This window comes from Lepidochelys kempii, chromosome 1, assembly GCF_965140285.1.
Source record: "Lepidochelys kempii isolate rLepKem1 chromosome 1, rLepKem1.hap1, whole genome shotgun sequence".
Lineage (NCBI taxonomy): Eukaryota > Metazoa > Chordata > Testudines > Cheloniidae > Lepidochelys > Lepidochelys kempii.
In genome coordinates this window covers 319,856,930-319,879,582 of record NC_136380.1, presented here as the reverse complement: position 1 = coordinate 319,879,582, position 22,653 = coordinate 319,856,930, and the positions used below count along the sequence as shown (strand labels likewise).

The following is a 22,653-nucleotide window of genomic DNA, read 5'->3' as shown; positions in this document are numbered from 1 at the left end:
AGCTGTGTCGTAAGGTCAGTTCCATACCTACCATTAGGACAAGTAAAGTGCAGCGTATAGTACTCTGATTTAACACCAATATATTTTTGAATACCTCAGTAATTTTTACTTTATTCTCCACTTTTTGCTGGTTTTTTCAGTTTCTTAATATGAAAACCAGTTGTTTCTAAAAATCAACCTGGCAGTACCTACTATAACACAAATGTAATGAAACTGTTTGTCGTGTGATGCCTACCTGTGATCAGGGCTTATTGACTCCTGGGATTTTATTGTCACAGAAATAACAGTGGAATTTCCTCCTTGATGAGGGACCCACGGAAACTGTTACCTGCTCTGTTAGGTAGTAACACCTGGCTGAACCGTGGTAGTGTGCTGTATTGGTCAGAAGAACAGGAGGGCACCAGTCACAAAAACTGTTTCTCATTCCTTTCTCCCTCTATCACCGTGGCTTATTCCTGAGATAATGTTCAGCCAGAGGATGATGCTTTTCACAATGATGCATATGGAGTGACAGTGGGAATTAGTATGCAACTGATGGTAGCATGGGACTTGCTGTGTCCCACTAAGGAGAGGTGCACCTACTTGGACTTCTCCTCCGAAAAAAAGCCTGAGAAAAAAAAGCCTGAGAAAGGTTATCAAAGAAACTGTTCTATGGGGAGCCGGAGGAGTCCCTTGGAAGATATGCTGGGGAAAGGGAGGGAGTGCGGATTCCCACACTTTGCATGAGAGGGAATTGCCTTGAGAGGGGGAAGGCAAGACTCTCATCCCATTTCAACTATGATACAGATGGAACTAGACAAAAGAGATGTGACTCTTCAAACACCAAATAGTTCTGTGTGTAGGGGGATGGAGGTCACTTCTCTTTCCCCCTGCCCTCCAAAGTTGTACTGTGTTTGCTTTCTTACAGTCTTCTCCCTCATATGTGTAGTGTTCGTGTAAAATTTGTTATAAATTATAGAGTTAACATTTCCTTGCAGTTTGCCAGTTTGTTTTATTTATTTATTTTTTACTGTTTTTCTATTTGTTTCCATTCTGCTGCAGAAATCTGATCACCACAGAACTCCTTGCCAAAATTCCACAGAAACCAGGGGGTATTGGGGATCTTGCCAAAGAATTTAGATCCAATATGCTGCACAATACACAGGGCTCTGTCTCTGATAGACAGCGACACACTGGTTGGTTTTTGAACTACTGTACTGTATGCGTCCCAAATTTGTGTTTAGGTTTAAATGTAATTAAAATGTTAAACAGAAGTTTCCATGGACTGTAATCCTTCCATGTGTCTGCTTTGCTGTTGGGAGACTAAAAATGTTTTCACTGGCTAATTTTGGGGATGAATGTGTAATTTCTCCTCCTATGCTCAGCCCTGCATGTCTTGTCCCCATCCCCTTCCATTCTTTTCATTCAGATCCAAGTCAGAACTCTATGACATGACTATATGTAGATATTGCAAAAGAGGAATCACCTATGTGATTATAGGAATATAACACAAAGAATGCATAAGGGCCAAATACTCCCTGTAGATACACATGTGTATTCCATTGTATTGAACAGGAGCTGAACATACATTCTCAGGGCAGAATTTGGCCCTCTGTGTTTACGTATTCTTTAGTTTAGAGAAACCTAATATTTCTAGAGGTAGATATTGGTTTCTTTGCTATGTCCCTCACTATCCCATATAATATGATGATTCTTTGTAGATGACAGTTATTATTCCAATGCAAATTAGGGGAGGTGAACTTTTTAAAAAAAAATAGATGTCACTGTATTCAAATAATTCCATTATTGAGGGGATGGGGTCTTGATGTGCACACAACTGGTGTACTTGCCCAAAGTTCCAAAGCCTCTGGAACCAGGATCTAAACATTATTAAAATGTTAACTGGAAGATCCCTTTGTTAGACTGGAGAGTTTTGTGATTGGGCTGCTATCCAGAAAAAAGTTCTCCTAAATGGAACCAAGGGTTAGCTGCTGAACTAATTTGTGCTGACACTGAGCTGTTCTGGAAATCTGCGCTGGAGACTGGCCCATCAAACAAAGGACACTGCTGCTTTAGCAGACTTTCCTGCCAGTCTCTGCATTAAGTGTGAGGATTATGATCAGCAGCAAGCAATCTTCTAGGATGGTAAGAGAGTTTCCTCTCATGTGCACATTTGTATCTGTTCACATCTTCATGAACTTCATTCAAGGCCACTATCTGGCTTTTCTGTGTATGCTTTGGGTGGCTGTATATTCCCACTTCATGTGAGTGCAGAGCATGCTCTTTCTCTTGCCTTCAATCAGAGCTATAAAAATTAATTAATAGAAGAAATATTTTGCATTCCTCTTTATCTAATATATATGCATTCTTCTTCCCCTGTCCCCATAACCTCTCAGACTCCATCCTCAAAGCATAGGCAAAAATTCTGCACATTGAATTATGAATGCCAGTGATTCTTTCCTATATCTGGCATGCTAGTAGATTGCTGATTTCAAGTCACCTACTGTACCACACTGTATCTTTGGAATGAGGCCAAACAAGACTTTTTTTTCTTAAAGGAATTGCCACGTGGAATACATAAAGCAGACATAATATCTCACTGGCAAGCACTGATCATTCAATTTCTTCCCTGGCAGGAAAGCATCCTATCTAAAGCTCACGCATTATGAGGCTGAATTCTCTCTTTTAATGGGTGAAATAGCCTAAATATCCTGCCTAATAGAACACTACTGTTTTTCTGATGTATTATTCATTAAAGTTTAACTGTTTTCACAATCAATCTCAGGACATTGCTTTTCCCATTTTTTTTTTACTGCAAGTGTGAGCCCAACCTTGCTCCAGACCAGCTGCTTGTCAATCAGATGTCGGTCTGTGAATGCCCCTGCACAATTCTCTCCTCTAATTAGAGAAGGAAAAGTAGCTGTTTAAGACTGTCTGTTGAGTTCAGTTGATGCCAGATCTGTGTATGTGTTTTCTTGAGCAGCTCAGTTTACTTTATAATACCTGTGATTGTTTTTAAACCTTACAATTAAATCTCATCTCACCCGCCATGCAATATTTTCTTTGATAATGATGCAGTGCTGCAGCAATGGAAGCTTTACTTTATCTCCATAAAAGACTGTTATCTTTAATAAATACTTCACTGTTAACACACTATTCCTCCAAGATGTTTTTTTTTTGGGAGAAGATGTGATATAATTACAGGTTAAATCTGAGGTAGATCTTGTCAGAGATAAGCAACAGTCCTTACAATATATAGATCTGGATATTTAGATGTCTGTGTATAGATAGATAGATAATAAACTATACTAAAAGTAACTCTTAGACACATTGTTAACTTGATCTTGCCTCCTCAAAAAAAAAGTAATCACAATAATTATAATCACTGATTATTTTTTTACTACCCAGAGGAAAGCCTCTGGCTACTCTTATGTTTTCAGTCACATTAATATCAGAATTGCTTGTATCTGAGCAGTAACAAAAGCAGAGAAGTGGTCGTTTTTCCTACTTAAAATCACATACCAGTGACATATCTTCCTTATTTTCACTTTCCATAAAGCTTCATGCCTAATACAGTTCTGAAGACCAAGAGGAAATAGATACAATCCAGTTACTTACTCTAGGCCTTTAGGGAGAGGTTACTTTTAATGTATTTGATTCTTACCCAGATCGTTAGAGTTTCTCTAGGAGAAACGTAGCTACACCATTTCCCATTGCTGCTCCATTTTAGATTACAAGTGATTTTTATTTAACCCAGCTATTTGATGCTGATGTCTCAATGTCGCACATTGATAAGTGCCAATTTATCCGCTCTGGTACCTAAATTTCACCCTTCCATCTGTTGATGCTCCTAATCTTAGTGATCTTCTCTAGGCTTCAGATAAGACAAAAATAACTTGTATGCCACAGGTCATCAGAGCCTTTCTAAAACAGAGTTGTTTTGCCCCCAAGAGGCTGATTTGGACTCTAAACCTTTAGGTCCTTTCTGAGATGTCTGTGTCTTTTCAGCCTGATTTCCTAATGAAAGACACTCATTACCAAGGTGCTTTTTTTAGCAAACCAGTAAAATGTAGAACCTGTTTTATCAGGTACCTGCTAAAAAGCCCTTTGCTTTTTAGAATAGCTTGATAAATTCCTTACAAAGTAGAGCTGTGAGTGAGAATATAGTTTACAATAATACAAGAACTTGTGCCGATTTTCCTGGCAAGGAGCTCAACATGCTTTACAATGTAACATCCCTATTAGGTAGGTAAGTAGTAGTGTCTCTGTTTTACATATGAAGAATCAGAGGCACAGAGAGATTAAGTGACTTGATCAGTGACTTGCAGGAAATCGGTGGCAAAGCCAGGGGTCCAAAACAAAGGTCTCTCGGTTCCATTTCTGTGTCTTAATCACAAGACCATTTTCCCACGCAAAACAACTTCCACTTGGTTAGCCACTCTATGGAGCAAATATTATAGGGAATTACATTGTGACTGTTTCAGGCAAAACCACCAAGGAAGCAATATTTGGATTGCAAAAACTACAATACTCACCTGCTGAAGTGAAAAAACAGATTCACAGAGCCAGAAGAGTACCCAAAAGTCACCTACTACAGGACAGGCCCAACAAAGAAAATAACAGAACGCCACTAGTGTCACCTTCAGCCTCCAACTAAAACCTCTCCAACGCATCATCAAGTATCTACAACTTATCCTGAAGGACGACCCATCACTCTCACAGATCTTGGGAGACAGACCAGTCCTCGCTTATGGACAGACCCCCAACCTGAAGCAAATACTCTCCAGCAACCCCACACCACACAACAAAAACACTAACCCAGGAACCTATCCTTGCAACAAAGCCCGATGCCAACTCTGTCCACATATCTATTCAAGTGACACTTTCATAGGACATAATCACATTAGCCACACCATCAGGGGCTCGTTCACCTGCACATCTACCAATGTGATATAGAATCATAGAATATCAGGGTTGGAAGGGACCTCAGGAGGTCATCTAGTCCAACCCCCTGCTCAAAGCAGGACCGATCCCCAATTAAATCATCCCAACCAGGGCTTTGTCAAGCCTGACCTTAAAAACTTCTAAGGAAGGAGATTCCACCACCTCCCTAGGTAATGCATTCCAGTGTTTCACCACCCTCCTAGTGAAAAAGTTTTTCCTAATATCCAACCTAAATCTCCCCCACTGCAACTTGAGACCATTACTCCTTGTTCTGTCATCAGCTACCACTGGGAACAGTCTAGAACCATCCTCTTTGGAACCCCCTTTCAGGTAGTTGAAAGCAGCTATCAAATCCCCCCTCATTTTTCTCTTCCGCAGACTAAATAATCCCAGTTCCCTCAGCCTCTCCTCATAAGTCATGTGTTCCAGTCCCCTAATCATTTTTGTTGCACTCCGCTGAACTCTTTCCAATTTTTCCACATCCTTCTTGTAGTGTGGGGCCCAAAACTGGACACAGTACTCCAGATGAGGCCTCACCAGTATCGAATAGAGGGGAATGATTACGTCCCTCTATCTGCTGGCAATGCCCCTACTTATACAGCCCAAAATGCCATTGGCCTTCTTGGCAACAAAGGCACACTGTTGACTCATATCCAGCTTCTCGTCCACTGTCACCCCTAGGTCCTTTTCTGCAGAACTGCTGCCGAGCCATTCGGTCCCTAGTCTGTAGCGGTTCATTGGATTCTTCCGTCCTAAGTGCAGGACTCTGCACTTGTCCTTGTTGAACCTCATCAGATTTCTTTTGGCCCAATCCTCCAATTTGTCTAGGTCCCTCTGTATCCTATCCCTACCCTCCAGCTTATCTACCTCTCCTCCCAGTCTAGTGTCATCTGCAAACTTGCTGAAGTTGCAATCCACACCATCCTCCAGATCATTTATGAAGTTATTGAACAAAACCGGCCCGAGGACCAACCCTTGGGGCACTCCACTTGATACTGGCTGCCAACTAGACATATATGCCATCATGTGCCAGCAGTGCCCCTATGCCACGTACATTGGCCAAACCAAACAGTCTCTACACAAAAGAATAAATGGACACAAATCTGACATCAGGAATCATAACATTCAAAAACCTGTAGGAGAACACTTCAACCTCTCTGGCCACTCAGTAAAAGACTTAAGGGTGGCACTTTTGCAACAGAAAAGCTTCCAACACAGACGCCAATGAGAAACTGCTGAGCTTGAATTAATATGCAAACTAGATACCATTAACTTGAGTTTAAATAGATACTGGGAGTGGCTGGGTCATTATACATATTGAATCTATTTTTTCATGTTAAGTATCCTCAGACCTTCTTGTCAATTGTCTAAATGGGCCATCTTGATTATCACTACAAAAGTTTTTTTTCTCCTACTGATAATAGCTCATTTTAATTAATTAGCCTCTTACAGTTTGTATGGCAACTTCCACCTTCTCAGTATGTATATATAGATATATATAAAATCTTCTTATTATATGTTCCATTCTATACATCCGATGAAGTGTGCTGTAGCCCATGAAAGCTTATGCTCTAATAAATTTGTTAGTCTCTAAAGTGCCACAAGTCCTCCTGTTTTTTAATCCAGATTGTGTTCAGGCAAAGGTTTAGGGTTTGGATTTGATGTTTAATCGTGGCTATTATTCAAGTTCAACTACATCTTGTGAGAAATTCTCATGAGATTTCAGCCACATTTTAGGTAACATTAATATTATTAGCTATTCAGCACTCCAAAGTGAACTAGTGCTTTATAGGATAGAACAGATTGCTGACCTAAAGAACTTCCAATCTAAGCAGACCACACAGCGAGAGCTGGATGGTGGGTTTTAATTCAAACACTACCTCCTTTGAGTTGAAAAGGGTTCAGATTCAAGTTTCCAGTTTGGGTTTCTCTCCACTGCTGAGTATCATTATGTGATTAAACAAGAGGCTCGTTATGTACAAAATCAGTGAAATATTATTCTACTATTGTAGATAATTTTTCCATTTATAGGGACATGATCAACTTGCAAATCACATTGTGCCTGAAAATTCTATATTATTATTATTGTAACTGAAGGAAGAAAGTAGGAGAATATTCCTAATTTTCCCCCCAGTCTACTCTCTGCATTTGACAGCACTACTTAGAACTACTTAGAAAGTTCCACTGGAATTGAAGAATGTACCAATTCTCTATCCTTAAAATAGGGAAATTTATTCTAATCTTTCAGATGAGTGGAATTCTTTGGGTGCCTGCTGAATGTTCCCTATAGCTTAGTAAAAGACACTTTTACACATCAGCAGAGAAGCAGGAAACCTCTTATTAAAATGCCCTTTAAGGATTTTAAAAATAAATTCAGGTTGCACTGCTTAAAGGGTGTTGTCTTAGAACAGTGGTTCTTAACCATTACTGCAGCCTGCACCCCTTTAGTTCTCAAAATATGTTCTCGCACCCCTTCTCAAAAATCATTGAAGTAGGTCAGTTCTTTAAACCTAGATATATTTTTGTTTGTATATTACAGTAATCGTTAAAAAAGGTATAATGTTAATAAATACATAAGTTTGATGAAACAAAGTAGTTGTACTTACGTGTCTGTGCTTAATTTGTGTTTTCGATGATTTACCTTCTAAAAAAATCTGGCATGTCTCACACCCCCAGAAAGGGCATCTCACACCCCCAGGGGGTGCATGCCCCCCAGGTTAAGAACCACTGTCTTAGAAGCTAGAGTCATTATTTTAAATTAGTCAGTTCAAAAGAACTTCTCATGTTGATAATGTCTGTTTAAGTTGTTTTTTCTGAGGCAGGGTTTTTTTGTCATTGACCAGGAGGGCCAAAGAGTATGTTAGAGGGAAGCTGTTTGGGAATCTTTTTATCAGAACCCTCATGACTCTGTACTGAGCCAGCCCTGTACTTCATGTACAGCCTCACCAATCCTTCCCCTGTTTTTTCCCCAATTAGACCTCACTTCTTCTCCTGAAATATTATTACAGCTTTTCACATCCACACCCATGAAGAACATTCAGTGAATAGTCTTAATAAGACCATCTATTAATGCTGCTTCATTATCTGGCTATCCTATGGAGTCATGTAGTGTGAAATATCACCTGCCTCTTTCCCCTTTTATCTATAGGAAATATGATATAGCATCACCATGACATGGCTAAGTCAGGAATATCAAAGTGTGTTCTAAATCTAGGGTTCCTGCACAAGCACTTGGTTGTGTCAGCTACACCACCAATCATCTATGGGGCAGGTTCTAATAACCTTACACATGCTGCGGAGTTGGCTCTAGTACCCTTGGTCACCTTATTCTGTGAGTAGTCCCACTGATTTCAAAGAGTAAGGTCCAATACAGCCTGAGTAAAGGTATCAGACTCTGACTCCCAATACATTTAAAGTTTTCATAAGAACAAAGAAGAGAAATATAACCATAACTTTTATACAAAAGGAAGAAAAAAATATGACAGGGGAAGCGGGAGTGATGTTTAGGAAAAATATTGGGCACATCTATTATTTGAATTCTAGTAAAATTATTGATATGAGGTTGTGGGGGGAAATATATGTCCTAAGAGCGATAGGAGCCACAGCCAATTGTTATTAGCACATTAGTTTCCTATTCCCACAGGCAAATCATTTTTCCTTTTTGTCGCTGATTTGAACGGGGGATGTAGAATAAGCAAACAATCCATGATAAAGAAAAGTCTTCTTGGAAGAATACTAACAGATATAGATATCCCCAGATTTCTAACTTATGAAAAAGCAATATATATGTATGGAAAGCATGTCTGGGGATGGACGACATAATGTGTGAGGCTGATCTTTATAAACATTCATCCACAAACACATTCAATAGGTATGACCTACCCTATTACACTTTGAATACAGTGGGAGCGAAAAGCTGTTGGACTTTTTAAAATGGCCTGCCTGGTGGCTAGTTCAGTGACATATAATAAATATACATCTTTTCCAAATAAACCACGTCGGGCTGGGTTGTTTTTTGTTGTTGTTGTTCTAATAGCTATAGTCACTTTAAGCCTTTTGTCCTTTTGTGAACGTTGAAAAATCAATTTGCATAAATGAATAGCATGGGAGAAAGTGGAGGGAAGGAGCAATACTGAATAAATTGTCACCAGGGACTGTGGCAGTTCAGGTAAATGCAACAGGGTGGTATTGCTGCTAAGATCATCACAAGAAATTTCCATTTTTATTCCTGTGAAGAGTGAGGTGCCTTACAGGGCAGTGTCGGGTTTTTCTTGGGAGTTTTAATGTTTTCCATCTCTGTTGTGGTATTATTCATGCATGGTTATTCAGAGTCCTAGAACAGACAGCTGCAGCAGCAGAGGGCAAAGACATGCTATTTATCTGTCTTGCAGTCAATTGCTGCAAAGCACTGGGACTGTTTCCGTTATGAATACATTTTCTGAGGCAGAGACTGGCCAGATACCTGTATTCATCTTTGTAAATTATTTTTTATTGGTTTTTTTTTTCCAGACTGTAGTCCAAGCAAGAAACAAAAGGAGCCAGTGCTTAGATACTACGGTGAGGAGCGCTGTATAAAATCCTAAAATAGGTAGATGGAGCAAGACTGTTTTAAAAGGCAATTGAAAGTGTAAAACATATGGGCAGGACAAGCCTTTTAGCTGTTACCCAACACAAACCCCTCAATGGCCACTTATAACTGTTTGGACTCTGGAGAAGGTCCAAAAGGTAGTGTTGGACAAATAGTAGACAGTTTAGATGTGGCATTGTGGAATGCAAAGACAACAGGGGAGGTGGATCAGTCCTTACTTCTGCTAGCCATCCGTTGGTCTCATGTAAATTAGGCTCTTGGCTGTCACAGTAGAAAACTACAGCTTTGGTTCACGTTCCCTGACTTTCACTTTCTTTCTGAAAACTGAGAGTGCAACCCATGTGAAATTGCCAAACCTTTGCCAAGATTGGGGTGGAATTTTTGGCACATTTATGGATTCCAAGTGAAATAAAAGCTCAGTCCACACATGCTCGAAAACTCAGCCCTGGCTCGGAGATCTCTTGCGAACCTCGTTTGCTGGTTTGTAATCAGAGTCCCAGATATGTTGTCATTAGTTCAGAGCCTAGTTACTATGGTGGGAGATAGATACTTTGGTGGAAAGCTCATCTTGTTACTTTAGATAAGGAATGCACCACACATTTCCAACCCCTGTTGTTAACTCATTTTCCTTTAATATCTGTCTTTGCTATCAAGAATGAACCATTAACTTTTCTTAGTTTTATACTTTATTTAGTCATGCATTTCCCCCCACTCTTCCCTCCTCCCTATGGAAGTATGTAAGAAGAATCAAGTTCAGTATGTTAGAATTGCTTTAATAAACAAAAATGGTTAAACCATCTAAGAACTATAATAACACTTCTGTCGCTATGTGAAAGATTTGGTTTGGTTTTTCTTATATTGTAAATGATGTTTTAATAGACATTCAGGAAAAAGGCTGCTAAGTTATTCACTACTTTCTCTCTGACATGTCATGGGACATACTATAGATGAGGGTTGTCACAGTTCATGGCAACTACAAGATGTATTTCCTGAGTGGCACAAAAGGGCACCCACTCTCAGCTTACAGCTCCCCAAATGTTGCCTCTTTTGGGTGGAGACATGTCTCTTTCTCTCTTGACTGGGGTATTTCCAGGCTGGACAGTTGCCTTTCCTTCGCTGCGTCATTCCCAGCACAGACAGGTTGCCCTAGGACACCTGCTTGCTTTCTCTTCAGAGACGGATAACAGTGTAATTGCTCCAGATATAAATTACCACACAACTCTTTCTAAGCAAGCTTACAAGCATTACAGAGAAAACATATTGATAATAATAAAAGAACTTGCACACATGCTAATAAGCTTACCAGAGTTCATCCCAATACTTACATGGGCTCTGGTAAATGCACTCTTTTAATACCCACCCTAGGGGCATCATCATGGTTGCAAGTTCATCAGAGCTTCAGCTCAGAACAAGCACACAGTCTTATGAGGCCCCAGCTGGTCAACTTCTTCCAATCCTCCCCTAATAATTGGGGCCCTCCGTGGATCAGGGGTCCTGTCTGTTTGCTGGAACAGGAAGAAGCCCCTGGGGCAGGTTAACCCCAGTTTTTTATCCAAAAGTATTTTCTTTGTCTGATGGTCTCTGAAGAATCCAGTTTGAACTCTGCATTTCTCCCAGAGGGGGGTGACTTCAGAGGGTTGATAACGGAGGAAGTTTGTTAGCATCCCTCCTCCTCACTAGAGAAGGTACATACAGTGCCACAACAACACATACACACATGTGTTTTTAATGCTATGTACCTCAAAGATATTAATGCTAATTCAGTAAAGTTTAACTTAACTCACTAAACTTATCTTAATTGCATAAGGTTTGCTCATGGGATATTGTCAAGTCTGCTACCAGGGTGATTTGGACCTAGCTACATATAAACACACAGAGCTTAAATACACTACTATGGTGGTTAGATTTGATTAAAAAATGATAGACATTTGTCAGTTCAATTTATTTGACTGACAAGTGCAAGAGTTCCCCAAATTATGATCCTCTTACTATAAGTAGTATAGAGACAGATGTGCTGGGCCATTTTTTTTAAATAGCCTCTAATTTTATGCCCACTGTAGTATCAGTTACTTGCAAGTGCAGATGGTACCTGATCCAAAGCCCATTAAATCTATCTAAAAACTTACTTTAATTTCAGTGGAAAAACTCCATTAACGTCAGTGGATTTGGGATCAGGCTGTAGGTATCTAAATATTATTAGATAATTGCCCCCTCAGTTAACTGCAGAAACAAAATGTGGTCCCTTTATCTGTTCTGGAGTTTACGTACATGCACACACAGATAAATACATAGTTATGTAAGACAATAAAAAACCCATTGGGAAGAACACTGCTTCAATAATCTGTGGAGGGGTATCTGTTGGGGCAACCTGCTAGTATCAGTTAATTGGCTAAAACCCAAATGTAAGGCAGGGTGGAGTAAAGACTCATAGTAGAGGACACGTGAGAAGTAATATTGCAGGAACTGGACAGTTATGTGGAAGTAACTACTGTAGCTTACATTGCATTGAGAGTTTCATAATTTTGCACTGATTTTGTAAGTCACAGTGCTAACAGTGGGATAAGATCGTCTTTTGTGTAGCATAGGAAAAGGTGTAAAATTTAGGGATTCCCTGGTGGTGGGGAAGAGTTGAGACAACTCTTGACAAATCCATTCAACTACTTGCATTTTACAATTTAAATCAAGGATGGTGAGTGCTCTGGCGGAGAAGTATTTACAAAGCACAGGAACTCAGGCTCAGCCCTTGTAAGGAGTGTAAGTACTGCGGTAGCTCTGCCTCAACTGGGGAGGGAGCTTGGAAACTCTGCAGGAGGCTGAGATGTAAGGGAGGAGGAAGACAAGAGGAAGACTTGGCAGAGGAGGGGGAGACAACCTTCCCATATTCCCTTCACTTTATATTCTACATATTGGTGGGGAGTGGGATCCTTCTGTCTAGTGGGCTGCTGGGTGATGGTTTATCAAGAGTTGGTTGGGAAGTATGCTGCTAATGCAGATTATAATAATTTTATCAATACCCTAAGCATTGGGTGCAAATATTTCCAGTATGCCATTCAGAAAATGCGATCTCTGCAGCAACACAGAAAACCTATATTAGGGAAAGCAAACAACAGAAATGTAGGATTATTCTTGCCAGCATGCACTGGCTGAAGTGTATCAAGCAAAGCAGAACAGTTCTTTTTAGAAGGACTTAAAACCTACTTTGTGAAAATTTGGGGTGAATTCTTGTTCCATTGAAGTCACTGCAAAATTCCCACTGACTTCACCAGGGTCAGGATTTCATCCTGTATTCCTAACTTGGACCTGTGAACACATAAACAGATCCAGGGTTGAAGCTTGAGCCAGGGAATTGGAGCCCAGGATTTTATTACCTCAGCTGCAAGGTTTCAGATTAGAAAACCAAAAGCATTCTCTAATGCTAAAAGCTTTTACATTCTTAGTTACTTATTTTATAACTTGTATTGCAATCTGTGTCAAACTAATTAGTAGCTGTATGAGGAATTGAAGATTAGTCAGGGTGGGTATTCTGAATAGCTTTAAAGTGTCTCTTTTTTCCTTTAAATTCATTTTCCAACACCGGGGATCTGGTTGCAGGGTTGAGCTACCAGGGTATATGGTATAAGAATTCCGTTTATTCCAGTCATTCAGGGGCCTACTTTTTTCTCTTTATTAATTTGTATGGGGTGTGGTGATGATTTGTAGATCATGAAGAATGAAGAGAAGGGAGGACAGCATGGAGATGAGAAGCAAGTTTGCAATCTCTCTTCTCCTCCTCATGCTCTCTCCATCCTTTTAATTTACTGTCTCCACTGTTCCCTAGCATTTTACAATGTAGAATCCTTCCCACTCCTCTCATTTTATCTCTTAAAGCATTGATACCATATTCACAGAGAAAATCTGAATGTTCAAAGTGGAGGCAGGGATAGCAAGGCAGGAGACTTTTAAATCCATGAAATGACAAAGCAATAGATTTCTGCAAATGAGTGTGGTTGGATCTGAATGTATCTCCATACTGGGACGCACAATGCAGTTTATGCTGTTGCTTTTAGTTTTGGGTTATTCCAGCATGATTCAGAAATCATGAGCTAGGTCAGCCTAATCCTTCACAGAATAGTAGCTTACTTTCACCCTAATAAGTCAGAGAACTCCAGCTTCATGTGATATCCTGCATAAAAATTATTCCTAGACTTCAGAATTTTGTACTGATGCTAAACCTCGGCAATGGGAGAATATTGGAAGACCAGAAGGAAGGAATGTAAATGGGAAACAAAACATTTAACTGAAGCAGAACTTTAACATAATTTCTTCTTGCTGAATGTATATATAAAACAAGAGAATATACCTCAATAATCATCCAGGTTTTTTGCCTTCAGCCTGTCTGAGGCCATGTGGTTTGGAGATCTGATCACTAGTCCGAAAAGAAAAGGCTGTTTTCAAGATTTCTGGGGTGTTTTTTCCTGGAAAAGGTGAGAGGATAAAAGCAGAAATCTGTGAAATACACTTTATGCCTTATAGGGCAAATATATACAGAGAGAGAGAGAGAGAAATGTTTCAAGCTGTTGCTAAACTGATTTGGAAGCAGGTATTTCTTTCATTTACCTCTCCAAGGGGTAGGTTAAAAAATAAATCTAAATTTCATACACGACTTGAACCAAGGAAATTGGATTTTCTTATTTATTTTGTTCTTTCGCATACACTTTTAGTATTTTCTGGAGTTATGCTTGGTATTTCTATCAACAATGAGAATTTTAACTACTGAGAAATGTCCGAAAACAAAGAAGGAAGTGTTTGAACATTCAAACAGCATTTTGAAGTAATCATGTTTCCTCAATACACCTCAAAACATTTTTCTCTGAACAATGCCTGTGTATTTTAGAAACAATTTATAAACTGGTATTTTTGGTGAGTTTGTCCAACAGCCTTCTTGTCATATAAACACTCCATTTCTTTATCTTTATGTTTATGCTGTCTTTCATTGTTCTCATTTTATCTTTAGTGGGCACTTTTTTGTTCTGTTTTTTCTCTTTCAAACTACTATCTCTTTTCTTTCCTTTCATTTTATAAGGTTTTTCTATTCCATTTTTCTTTCCTGAGGTTCCTGAGGCAATGATTTTTGCAGTTTCATTTTTTTTGTTTTTAAATCTCTATAATTAAAACAAGTTTCTAACTACATTGATCATAAATATACTTTTGTATTAATTTGTACTTGTAATGGCATCACTAGAGGGCAGTATTGAATAAATAAGTGTGCTGAACAATGCTATGAGAAATTAGAAGCAGAAAAGCCCCTAGTAGAAACATACTTGCATTTTTTATTAAATATAAATACTTTTGGATTTCAGTTTTTATCAAATCCCATTTGTACAGGATAGAAAGAATCATAAACTTCATAATAAAGCATTTATTCGATCATTTTATATGTAACTTAATACAAAAGAAAGAGAATTCTGTAAAGTTATTAGAAAAATGGATGGGCAGGGGGCGTAGTAGACAGTAACAGTTAAGCTGTTGTAAACTATTAATTCATAACATTGTCATAGAACTTTAATTTTTAACTAGACGTCATGGTTAAAATTTCATACAACAAATAATGTATATAGATTATATCAGTGTTGTTTCCCAGAGAAAATGTTTGTGGTAACAAATAAATATTTTCCAAATCATTAACTTCTTCCTTGGAATCTCTGTATGGTATATTTTGAAATAACGGACAGCAAAGATAACCAAAAGTGGAGAGTAAGATGTTGACTCATTTGTTCTTGTTGATTTACAGGTCTCCTGACAAATGCAGCAGCAAAGAATCCTCGTATGAGTGGTCTAGGTTCTGTGTGAACTACTTACCTTAGTCAAGTTTCACTGCTGTGGATCATCATCCATTATATGTCATCAATTCAACTGTCTGTTTCTCTATATCTCATAAAAGACAGCATAATTCCTCTACATTATGAGCTAAAAGTCTGTTCTACCATACTAAGGAGCATTGGACTAAGGAATATAGATATAAGAGATACGCTTGGGCATTAGCAATACACAAAGTTCCTGGTTAATGTTTCATCTGCGTTATACACCACTGCTGGACTCGATGTTACCTACATGTTTTGATCTGAAGAGTCTACTGCACTGAAGAGTATTCATCCCAATCAGCCTTAGAGAAGACTGTTTTGTCTATGGGAGGACACTGAGGTGCAAAAGAGAATCTCTTCTTGTGCCCTGGACTGTCTGAATTGCTTTTATTTTCTTATACTTTCAGTATATACAATAGACCAAAGAGCAAAATCTATTTTAAAGTGGACACAATCTTACTGTTAACAGAGCTATCTGGGTTAAATAGTAGGGTGGTCTCCACAAAGACATGATTTCAACTCTCACAAAGCTGAGATGTTCCTATACAGCAGAAGTCTTTATGGAACACTGCAGTAAAAACTAAAGTAGAAAATTACTCTTGAAAAACCACATTATAAACAACGAAACGGAGCATGGAGAGAAAATGGCGTATGTTTGAAAAACTTTGATGAAACAGCTACAAACTGTCTACATGGCACCTTTATTCCTCTGTACTTAGATTGACTTTCTCGTACTAAAATCATTTTCAGTTTTAACCGGTTAAACATGCCTCTTCTACAGTTCCATTTTTGATAGTTAAAATTGGATAATACAGTATTTGCAAAGAGCATGTTTGGTCATCCGTGGCCTAGGTCTCATCTGATACACCATTTAGCACCAGAAAGCAAATTAAAGAAAAAAAAAAGTAACACTTGTTTGAAAGAGATCATTAAATGTATTTTGAAAAGCCTAAAGTTATATATTTAACAGTTTTTATATGTTGTATATTTGTAGAAAATCCTATGTAACAATTAACGTGATAACTCTGACGGTCATGACAAATGGTTCAGAGTTAAGTTGTGTTTTATTACTTCAGTTGTCTCTGAAGTGACAGGTGTCATTTGCTTTCTTCCATTAGGGCATTCTGGATGTAAAGCATGACCAGAGAGGATTCTGTAGAAAAAGCAAAGAATAATGTTGTTTATATTACATAAATGCATTCAACCATTGCACTGTTGGAAGGCATTTTTTTGGTCTTTATGTACTGGTAAAAATAGAGTGTAAAATATTTTAATCATGGCTTTCCATACCAAGTTATTTCTCTCTCTCTCTCTCTCTCTCCTTCTCCCCACCCTTCTCTAGATAATACAGTATAAAAGTCAATTTGCAGCCTGTTCCTTGACCCAGATTCAATGTTTTACCTCATCGTTAGAAAGCCCACTTTTTTGGCATTATCAGGTAGTGAAAAGTTAATGCAAAGACAGCATAGAAAAGAAGGGAAATGAAGATAAAAAGATCCCTCACTCCCTATTACCGTACCTTTCTATATATGTTTGGTACATACTGATATGATGAAATCAACAAATGAGCTTAACTTCTTCCTGGCAAATGTATTCCAGTTTTAATGATTCTCCAAGTTTCCACTGTAGTATACTACCTAATACTCCAATTAACTTTTAGTACTATGCTAGTTCTATGCTACTAAAGAAAAATATATAGAGACTGTTCAAGCAGCCATAGATAAAAAATACAAAAACAAAAAGTTATTTTTTTTGTAAGGCCTGTTCCACTATTCAGGCTTATTTAATACACAGGTTGCAGAAACCATGAATTATAGGTGACTGTGTCTTTTGAGTAAAATAAATATATAAGAATTTCTTATTTAATCTTAAGTTTTTTGACCAGTATCAAAGTAGCAATTCCAGGCCAGCCACTTGAAAAGTGTTATGGACTGACTGCACTATAAATGACCGATGTCTGGTTTGAAATGTCATGCAATAAACGATGGTAAATACATTTACTGTACTACTAGAACTCAAGAGCCAGATCCCTCACTCCACCAATTTTCTGTTTTGTTTCAGTTTATTTTTAAGGGAGTGTAGTAGCCTTATTTAGTAAACACAGAAAAACTAAAGATGTTACATTTTTGTTGCTTTACAGTATTCAGTTTTGTGTTGGTTCAGCTAAATTATGGAAATAAAGAAAATCCTTTTATAAGTGAGACTTTTGTTCCCTGATCGTGATGTCACACAGAGAATTTCAGTAGAGGGTGCTTGCGGGTAGGGGAACAGAGAAGCAGATTCTCACAATGAAATAGGTGAAAATGTTCAGTACTGGAAATTGAAATAATACCCTACATTTGCAAAATTCCTAACAGTTTTGAGCACTGACATTTTTGGGTGCCCAGTCTGAGACAAGCACCGAGTACCCATTCTCTGGAAATTAGGCCCCTTTAACATGTCCTCAGATTGGACACCCAAAATCACTGGTCACTTTTGAAAATTTATTCTAATATCTCTGTTTTCATTACTTTGAATGCGCAGGAAAAGAGAAAGATGTCCTGGTTTTTAAGGTCTGCTCAGGAGAAGTAACAAAGCAAGAAAAGTTTAGATTACTGGTCAGAGACATGTGTACATTCTAGCTAGAAATGGGCCTAGTTTGTGTGACAGCAGTCTCAAGCCACTCCAAAAGAGAACTTTTTCAGAATGTACATTTTCAAATGAACAAAATATACTGACTGGTTTTATAAATGTAAATTAGTGTCCTCAATGCTATGCTGAAACCTTTACCTTTAAGTGACATTACACTTTTACAGTATTGTGGGCTTCAAACCTTACGGAACTTGATTTCACAAAGAATTTTGATTTGTTTATGTGGGTATTTTATGTGCCTCTTCCACAAAGAAATTCAAAGCATAGGAGAGGCATGTCGGATTTGAATGCTGTTAAATATCCTCCTTTTCTCAGTTTTCAAATGGGTAACTTTTCAAAACACATGGAAAGGACGATAAAATATGAAAAGGGTAGAGTTAGAGAAAAAGGTCACCCCACAGTCTAACAAAAACAGAAATACAGAAAAATATAGAAAACCTTTCATATAATTTTCAAAAAAGCTTTTATTGTGAACAAAACTTTTTCTTTTTATTATTGTACAGGTTTTATGCACACAATGTTCTTTGGTCCGCTGCTTGTTTACTGAAAGTGTACCCACATGTTTTTGTGTAAATCTTTAACCCCCGCATTTTCTATGTAATATGGCCTAGTAATCATCGTCTTGAGTATTAATTAGAGTTCCTTAAGAAAATAAAGAATGCAGTACCATGGCTGAAGAATTGTACAAGCAGAATTAGCTATGTCTGAACCAAAAGGGAATACATGAGTTGGCTTAAAGCAATGGTTCCCAAACTTGTTCTGCCGCTTGTGCAGGGAAAGCCCCTAGCGGGCCGGGCCAGTTTGTTAACCTGCCGTGTCTGCAGGTTTGCCCGATCACGGCTCCCAGTGGCCACGGTTCACTGCTCCAGGCCAATGGGGGCCGCTGGAAGTGACGGCCAGTATGTCCCTTGGCCTGCGCCTCTTCCAGCAGCTCCCATTGGCCTGGAGCAGCGAACCGTGGCCACTGGGAGCCGCGATTGGGCGAACCTGTGGACACAGCAGGTAAACAAACCAGCCTGGCCCAGCAGGGACTTTCCCTGCACAAGCAGCGGAACAAGTTTGGGAACCACTGGCTTAAAGGATAAACACAGCTCTGATAACAGGTGCAGCCAGGGGAAGATTCCTGCATGCAGGGGAATCCTCAGGAAGTGCAGAGTTCCTGTACCATCATCCTCGCTCCAAAACACTGATATTGGGAGCATGGGAAGTAGCTTATACCTGCTAGCATTTAAAGGGCCTTTGGCAACCAATGAAAATTAGAGCAGTCTTCAGGCTGCTCTGATTTATGCAGTGGACCAGTTTGGCACCCAGGTGGCCTCAGGATTGAGTCAGTGCAAAGGTGATTTATAGCCACCTTTTCACCCTCCCCTGCAGACTGATGCTGAAATGTACTTGACTATACCAAGGAATAGTAGTAAATAATGGCAGTAAGCTGATAGTAGGAATTTAGAAAAGATTGCTTATAGGAAAGAATAATTACAGATGAAGATGACAGCAAAAATCATAGAGGTTAATGAAAAGTGATGAGTTAGTAGTATGTAGTATGTGCATATGATGATGGATATAACTCGGGCACTAACTTTGTTGGCATGTTACATGAATGTGTCTTTACACAAGGCCATTTTTAGAAGACTGACACCAGTGGAATGCAGGCATCGCCATATCAGATCAGATGAGTGGTCCATCTAGTCCACTATCCTGCAGATAATTCCTGCTAGAATCTCCTAATGACCACGTATGGAATAACCCATCCAAGTTGCTTCTGAACTTCAATCAGTTAGAGCTTGACTTATGCCCTGAAGCATGAGGGGGGTTATTCCTTATATATTTTTTGCTGCCTGATGTAACTGTTGGTGTTATGATTATCCATACAATTGTATTATCCATTTTTGTTTTGTTTTTGTTTTTAATTCTACTAAGGTCTCAGCCTCAATGATATATTGTGGCAATGAATTCCGCAGGTTAAATTTGCTTTGTGTAAAAAAGGAGGTATGCCTTCTAAAGATACATGACACAATCCAGGCCAAGTCATGGACACAAAAAGGGGGACAATTCTGACTGTTTAGGGAGAAACATAGAATCATAGAATCATAGAATATCAGGGTTGGAAGGGACCCCAGAAGGTCATCTAGTGCAACCCCCTGCTCAAAGCAGGACCAATTCCCAGTTAAATCATCCCAGCCAGGGCTTTGTCAAGCCTGACCTTAAAAACCTCTAAGGAAGGAGATTCCACCACCTCCCTAGGTAACGCATTCCAGTGTTTCACCACCCTCTTAGTGAAAAAGTTTTTCCTAATATCCAACCTAAACCTCCCCCACTGCAACTTGACAGGATTCACATTACACATTACAGGATTTGACATGGGAATGTGAGTGTAAATCTAAACTGAAGAGACTTTAGGGATTGTCTTCACTGCATTGTTAGCTTGAGCCATAATTCAAGTGTTAGCCCTAACTAGACTTCTGTGCACGCACACATATCTCTGAATTGAGTTAAGTGATCCTAGCTTTAAGCTTGAACGAGCTGGCCTGCCAAAGGGGGCAGGTTGAAGCAGTAATACTCCAAATGCTCAGGCTAGTAATGCAGTGAGGATGCAGCAGCCTGAGTTACAACTGCTAATCCAATCTCTCTGTGTTGCTCTACTGTTGTTTTGCAATGTTGTCACACTCACTAAAGCTAGGCCAGCTCGAAAACAGGAAGTCCGGTATACTAACTCGAGCACTGAGCAATAAAGACAAGCCTTTAGGCCAATTAGATTTCCCACTGGAATTATTAAAAGAAGAACAAAAGAGTCAGGAAAACTATAGCAGGGATTCTCCATTTCAGCTAGCTAATTGTTGATGTCTAAGTGCTAGGGGAGCCAAAAAGAGTAAAAACACAAAAGGGAAATAGAAAGTGAAAAGGATGTCATTTCATCTGCCTTCTGTACTGCTGCTAATAAGGTATATTTGTCGCTTGATTCATGTGTATAAGCCCCATGAAACTTGACAGCTATGAGGTGAGCGATAAAGTCCCATCATGGACTAAAACCTGGTTAACGATAGAAAATAAGTAGAAATAAATGGCCAATATTCACCATAGACAGAGATTAATGAGGGGCTGCTTCGGGGGTGGATCAACACAAGGGCCATTGCTGTTCAGTATATGTATTAACATCCTGGATGAGAGGGTGACCACTGTGATTATGTGGTTTGCTGGCACTACTAAATTATATAGGTTAGTAAAAACTAGGGATGAGTGTGAAGAACAGCAGAGGAGAAACTGTGTAACACAATGGCAAATGAAATTGATTATAAACAAGTGCAAGGTGGTGGAATGCAAGGAACAATTCAAACTACCTGTTTATTCAACTGGGTTCTCAGTTACTTGTGACCTCAAGGACTTATGGACTGCTCAGTGAATGTGTTTGCCCACTTTGTGGGTCAACCAGGTAAATAAGATGTTAAGCTGTTTTAAGAAGAGAACAGTGACCGCTCTTCGAAATGTGGTGCACACTGATATCTGTGTGGTCAAGCTGACTGTTGCACAGGTATGATCACTGCACCTGCAGTGAAGCATCTGTACTAGGGTTTGTATGCACTCATAAGGAGTCTCCAGCTGGCCTCAGGCAGGCCAGGGGGAGAAGCAATGAGCTCCATATTTATGTGAATCCAATGGCATCAACTTGTGCAACTGGCATGGAGGGATTGCAGCTATTAGTACATAGACTTGGAACAGCAGGTGAAGCATGGAGGGAAAATTACAGAGGACTATGCAGCAACCCTATGTCCTGGCCCTGGTTGAGGGCTGGATGTCATTTCCCCAGTCCCTCAGCATTTTGCCCACATAAAGCCTGATGACTTTGGCTCTATGCAGCTGGATCAGATTTCACCCATAGTGAAACACATCCACATGTCAGAAGGCAGCACTGTGCCAAAAGGAGCAATATGGATGAACAAGGAAATGTAAAGTGTAATCAGACAGAAGAAAATGCATATAAGAAATATTGAAAGGCCAGGTTCAAAGAAACACGAATGCAAACGATGTAAGAAAAACAAAAGTAGAAAGTAAAATGGAGTAAAAGAAATAAAGGCAAATGATAAGAAATGTATTAAATGTAAAAGCTGGAAGGCATCTTCTAAGCCACTATGACAGAGGTGGGCAAACAACAGCCCACGGGCCACATCCGGCCTGCAGGACCCTCCTGCCCAGTCCCTGAGCGCCTGGCACAGGAGGCTAGCCCCTGGCCCCTGCCCCGCAGCCTCAGCTCACTGTGCCACCGGTGCAATGCTCTGGGCGACGGGGCTGCGAGCTCCTGGGGCAGCGCAGCTACAGAGCCCGGCCTGACCCAGTGCTTTGTGCTGCATAGGGGTGTGGCTGTCTGTCCTGGTGTCGTGGGCAGCGCGGCTGGATAGAGGGCAGGGGAGTTCAGGGTGGTGGTCAGGGGCTGGGGGTGTGGATAGGGGGTGAGGCGGTCAGAGGGTGGGGAACAGTGGGGTTGACTGGGGGCAGGAGTCCCAGGGGGGCAGTCAGGAAGGAGGGAGGGTTGGATGGGGCGGCAGGGGTTAGTCAGGGACAGGGGTTCCGGAGGTGGTCAGGGGACAGGGAGAAGGGGTATTTGGACGGGGCAGGGGTCCCGGGGGGGGCCGTCAGGAATGAGCGGAGGGGTTGGATGGGGCTGCGGGGGGCAGT

General features: G+C 39.8%; 1 protein-coding gene across 12 annotated transcripts in view; it reads left to right on the top strand.

Annotated features, from left to right (window-relative positions):
- Positions 1-17,548, top strand: part of TAFA5 (TAFA chemokine like family member 5) — a 592,559-nt gene extending 575,011 nt beyond the window's left edge. For 3 of the 12 annotated variants that reach the window (XM_073328349.2, XM_073328341.2, XM_073328352.2), the window contains one exon: positions 15,282-17,548. Coding sequence is in view for 6 of the 12 variants with exons in the window: in XM_073328352.2 (XP_073184453.1) it covers positions 15,282-15,290 (9 nt within the window). In the remaining 6 variants the exon portion in view is untranslated. Of the gene's footprint in view, positions 1-1,041; positions 1,176-9,432; positions 9,512-13,881; positions 13,975-15,281 lie in introns of those variants that run through there. The other 9 variants (XM_073328354.2, XM_073328344.2, XM_073328337.2 and 6 more) reach the window with 7 other exon arrangements.
- Positions 17,549-22,653: the final 5,105 nt, after the last annotated feature.